General features: G+C 37.7%; 2 protein-coding genes across 2 annotated transcripts; one reads left to right on the forward strand and one right to left on the reverse strand.

Annotated features, from left to right (window-relative positions):
• The first annotated feature begins 248 nt into the window (after nt 1-248).
• On the forward strand, nt 249-1,711 carry LOC107641733 (SGNH hydrolase-type esterase superfamily protein). Its single transcript, XM_016345205.3, has 5 exons — nt 249-510; nt 595-722; nt 807-1,046; nt 1,120-1,375; nt 1,479-1,711. The coding sequence occupies exons 1-5, from the start codon at nt 249-251 to the stop codon at nt 1,709-1,711; spliced, it is 1,119 nt and encodes a 372-aa protein (XP_016200691.2).
• Nucleotides 1,712-2,023: 312 nt separating this feature from the next.
• Nucleotides 2,024-4,563, reverse strand: LOC107640259 (SUN domain-containing protein 5-like). The gene is made up of 5 exons (XM_088489029.1): nt 4,393-4,563; nt 3,740-4,071; nt 2,738-3,703; nt 2,556-2,641; nt 2,024-2,264 (listed from the first exon to the last, which is right to left on the reverse strand). The coding sequence occupies exons 1-5, from the start codon at nt 4,532-4,534 to the stop codon at nt 2,024-2,026; spliced, it is 1,767 nt and encodes a 588-aa protein (XP_088345155.1). The 5' UTR covers nt 4,535-4,563.
• Nucleotides 4,564-4,786: the final 223 nt, after the last annotated feature.

Here is a 4,786-nt window from a genome sequence, read left to right on the forward strand (position 1 = left end):
TTGGAATTGGTAGTTGATTACTTGATTAGAACTAGATTACAAATTGGGCTAAAAATGACGACTGACCCACTATTGAAAATTTGGGCCCTTAATGGCATATCAAACCAAACAAAGAAAAAAGAAAAAAGAAAACAGTAGATAGAATATTTATTATTTATTATGTTTTTAAAATATTATTATAGTTACCCGCCAAAATTGCTGAGCATATCTGAGAAGTGCAAGAAGAAGAAGAAGAAGAAGAAGAAGAAATGGGTGTGAACGTTATTCTGAACCTTTTGGCAATGTGCACTCTCTTTTCTTCTTCTTTTGCTTCTTCGTTGAAGTCGGCGATTACATTTCCTCCTCTAGCGCCGGCGCTATTCGTGATCGGAGACTCCTCCGTCGACTGTGGAACCAACAACTTCCTTGGAACCTTTGCGCGCGCCAACCACCTTCCTTATGGAAGAGACTTCGACACTCACCAACCCACTGGCAGATTCTCCAATGGCAGAATCCCCGTCGATTATCTTGGTTCGTTCGTTCCTTTCAAGATCCTTACTTTACCTTTTCTTTCTTCTCAAGATTCTAATATCTCATCCAATTTTGCATAATCAGCTATGCGTCTTGGGCTTCCATTGGTGCCGAGTTATCTAGGGCAAGCTGGAGATGTGAAAGATATGATTCATGGAGTCAACTACGCTTCTGCAGGTGCTGGCATTATCTTCTCAAGTGGCTCTGAATTGGTGTGTTTCTTTTACTTTTATCCCTTTTTTCTTTCTTCCGTCTCCAAATATTTGTTGAGTTTGATTGAATAATTAACTTTGCAGGGTCAACATATCTCGTTTGCTCAACAAATTCAGCAATTTACTGACACCTTTCAGCAGTTTGTAATAAGTATGGGGGAGGATGCTGCAACCAACCTCATATCTAACTCTGTCTTCTATATTTCTATCGGAATCAATGATTACATTCACTACTATTTGCTCAATGTTTCCAACGTTGATAATTTGTACCTACCCTGGAGCTTCAACCAGTTTTTAGCTTCTTCAGTTAGGCAAGAAATCAAGGTAACAATACAGCAATTTCGCTGCATAGTTTAAGATAATTTGGTACCTGATATATGTGATCTTTGTGGCACAGAACTTGTACAATTTAAATGTTAGGAAAGTGGTGGTAACGGGACTTGCCCCTATTGGTTGTGCCCCTCAGTACCTGTGGCAGTATGGTAGTGAAAATGGAGAGTGTGTTGAACAGATAAATGACATGGCCACTGAGTTTAACTATCTCATGAGGTACATGGTTATCAAGCTTGGTAGAGAGCTCTCTGATGCCAGTATCATCTTCTGTGACGTGTTTGAAGGCTCCATGGATATTTTGAAGAATCATCAAAGTTATGGTAAAGTACCCTCTTTCTTCTTTTATATTTTATTTTATTTTCCTTCTCGGTTTTGCTTTTCTGGGACATCAAATCTCACTAAGCTTTTATGTTGTATAATTAGGATTCAATGTCACTAACGAGGCATGCTGTGGATTTGGGAATTACAAGGGTTGGATCATGTGCTTATCACCAGAAATGGCATGCAGTAACGCTTCAAACCATATCTGGTGGGACCAGTTCCATCCAACTGATGCAGTCAATGAAATTTTAGCAGACAACATATGGAATGGTCGGCACACAAAAATGTGTCATCCTATGAACCTGGAGGACATGGTAATTCGAAAGGAAAAATGATTGATTTGTGATGTTAGTTTAGGGTATTATGATTTCTTGCATATATTACTGTAAAGAACCGTGTATATATACAATTATACATATAAGGTTGTACAATGAGAATCTCTTTTATTTGGGCGAAATTGTTCTCCATTAACCGACTGAATCAAAGACAATCCTTGCATTTCTTTTAACATTTATCAGCAAGCAGTCACCTTAGTGAGGAGGCACTGAACAAAGTGTTCACTCTTCAGTATACAAAGTGTTCTGTGTTGATTTGATAACTTTAACAAAATCGTATGTACAAGTATCCAAATTTCTACAAGTAACTGCTTAGTTATAGAACAAAATAACGAATATCATTATACTGCAGCATACAAGCAAGGTAACCCATCCTTTTATTGTCCGAGGTCCCTTATCAGCATTATTGTGTGCTTCAGAAAACATCAACGACATGTGGACTGAAGTTATCTTGAGAATCGATATGCAAACAAAAAGAAGACTCATTCCTAACACAGCAAGCTCTTTGATTTCTAGGGCTGCATAATCACTTGCAACCTTTTGAACATCTGATCTGAAATGGGAATGTATGAATGGCATGTCAGGCATCATAGAATATAAAATAGATATCAAAATAAAGAAACATCATGGAACACATGGTAAGGAACATTGGTCATGGAAGAACAGTTACAACTGGAGAAAATTATCAAACAGGAAGAGTAGTGGCTAACAGAGGTTAAATTTAAATTCGGTGCAAGACAAAGACATGCATTTTTATAACCAACAATGGGTTTTAATGAAAGGTACCACAATGATCCATTATTTATCATATCAAGTAACTTCATTATAATCATATTAAATTAACCTTAGCAATAAATTTTGTCTGGCCAGTTCATCAAGTTGGGATGAGACAGCATCTTTCCATGACTCAACTTCGGATATTTCTTTTTCCTGGGAAAGGAAAGAGACCAAATAACTAGCACATTCAGACAGAATAACAATGATGAGAGGAAATGAAATACGGAAAGAAATAGCAAATGGTAATACCATATTTGCATTCCTCTCCCGTAGGTCTTTAATCTCTGACTTGCTTTGTCCCAGGCGTTCTGATAATTTATGCAACTCTTTCTCGAAATCAGGTATTGTATCGCATTGTCTCCTGTTCAACTCTTTGATATAATTCCCGATTGTGGATAAGTTCGCCTCCACTGACCTCACTTTTTGCACTAAAATCCTCATAACAGTGTCACCAGCTATCCTACCATTTAGCTGTTGCCTCAATTCTAGTACAGGATCAGGAACCAAGTTCACCATTGGTGGAGTTTTTGCCACCTCCACAACAATCTTCTGAGCGTCATCATTAACAGTTGATATCTCAGTAGGCACACTATCGTTCATACTTTCATTGTCTTTTCTTTTCTCAATTTGACCAGCTTCTAGCTTCAAAGAAGGGGTATCACTGGCATTGTGCTCTGAAGACTTCTCTGGCATGGCTCCCACAGAAGCAACAATAAGATCCTCAAGCATTCTCTCTATTGCATCAATACCATAAACCTCCACAACACTCAAAGTGCAGTAAAACTCAGATCCATAATGACTAAGCAAGCTCAACTTCAAATACCTGGCCCATTTGGGTTCAAGAAGCCTAAAGGTCTGAGCATGCTTCACATTTGCGGCAATGAAGTTTCCCATCATTGTCCATGATTCAGTTGGATAACTCATACTACCAGCCAATTCAAATTCCTTGAAGTTCGAAGAATAATGCTCAAAGTTTGCAATTTTCACAGTATCAACCAGAGTCGCTTCTGCAAGCTCAATAACAACAAACTTATCTCCAACAGAACAAGGATTCCTCAAGTACTTATCATGATCCTTCCCTAGTATATTGTTGGCACCTTTGGCCTCTTTATTGTGAGCCACCACCTTGGCACCTTTGGACTCAGAGGCATAGTTGTACACTGAGCCATCAGGTTCAAGCCTGTGAGTTATATTAACGACCACAGGGGTGATCACCTCCTTTGGTTTTTCTTGCTTCGCTGTGGTGATCACCTCCTTAGGTTTTTCTTGCTTCACTATGGTGATCACTTCCTTGGGTTTTTCTTGCTTTGCTATGTTTCGGAATTCGACATAACTGAGGTATGAAGTAGGTTGATGAACTTTTTCATCAGCATTTTGTGCTAGTGGAAGAATCTTCTCTTCTTGCTCTTCTTCAGAAGGTTGCAGTTTGCACACTAAATCAGTGCTGCTACCTAAAACTTTCCAAAATGCTATCTCTAATCTACTTGTTTTGGAAAGAGAGTAACTGTGCTTTGTAGTTTTTTGTTTAAGGCACCCGAGACTATTGGAGCTAGCTGAGTCACTGAACTCTATTACAGCTGCATCTGTGAATAAAGCATTGCTTGTTACTGCTGTAGATAGGAATATAGGAATATTCATACTACTACTATTTCTGTTGTTATTATAGTCACAGTATAGCAACTAAGCCTTATTCCACTAGCTAGAACCAACTGCATGAATCAAACCAAGTCATTGCAAACTGTTTACGATAATTTCAGTACAGAACATAATATCGAGGAACAAATTGGTATTATTAATGGAATTAGAGCTTGCATTTTTGTTATTAACATTTTTTGTTTCCTGATAAATGCGAGAGACCTAGAAATGGGGGAAATATAAACATATATGAATAAAAAAAAAGGAACCTGAAGAAGTTGCATGAAGGAGGCGAAGATTGGAGCGCAATGTGAAGAAAGAGAATAGGAAGAAGGTGAAAAGTGACCGTAATGCATGGTTGCATTGACATTTGCAGTTTAATTTCGGTGGATAGAGAGGTTGATGCTTCATATTTCATTCGAATTGTTGAATCATCTTCTTCGTCGTTGGGTGATTGAGATGCAGCTAAAAGTGGTAAAACTACACGAAACAGTATACAAAGCTTTTGCGTTTTATGCTCAATTTTCTGTTTTAGTTAGTTTTTTTTTATTAATTAACTCAAAATTGTCGTTAACAAAAAGGATGGCGAGGAAGGAGAGTAGGGTGCTTTGGTTTGAGTTTTTATTTTTTATTTTTATTTTTAATATTTTTTGTTTTTTAGAT

The sequence above is a fragment of the Arachis ipaensis genome, chromosome B5, assembly GCF_059453495.1.
Source record: "Arachis ipaensis isolate K30076 ecotype BB chromosome B5, ASM5945349v1, whole genome shotgun sequence".
NCBI lineage: Eukaryota > Viridiplantae > Streptophyta > Magnoliopsida > Fabales > Fabaceae > Arachis > Arachis ipaensis.

Bases quoted from the DNA above. Each gene is read 5' to 3' on its own strand.
- LOC107641733 (XM_016345205.3), top strand. From the start codon at position 249: ATGGGTGTGAACGTTATTCTGAACCTTTTGGCAATGTGCACTCTCTTT. The intron at 511-594 runs GTTCGTTCGTTC...TTGCATAATCAG, and splicing joins AATCCCCGTCGATTATCTTG to CTATGCGTCTTGGGCTTCCA. The intron at 1,047-1,119 runs GTAACAATACAG...TTTGTGGCACAG, and splicing joins CAGTTAGGCAAGAAATCAAG to AACTTGTACAATTTAAATGT.
- LOC107640259 (XM_088489029.1), bottom strand. From the start codon at position 4,534: ATGAAGCATCAACCTCTCTATCCACCGAAATTAAACTGCAAATGTCAA. The intron at 3,704-3,739 runs GTGATCACCACA...AAACCAAAGGAG, and splicing joins AGCAAGAAAAACCTAAGGAG to GTGATCACCCCTGTGGTCGT. The intron at 2,265-2,555 runs GTTAATTTAATA...TTCCCATTTCAG, and splicing joins AGACAAAATTTATTGCTAAG to ATCAGATGTTCAAAAGGTTG.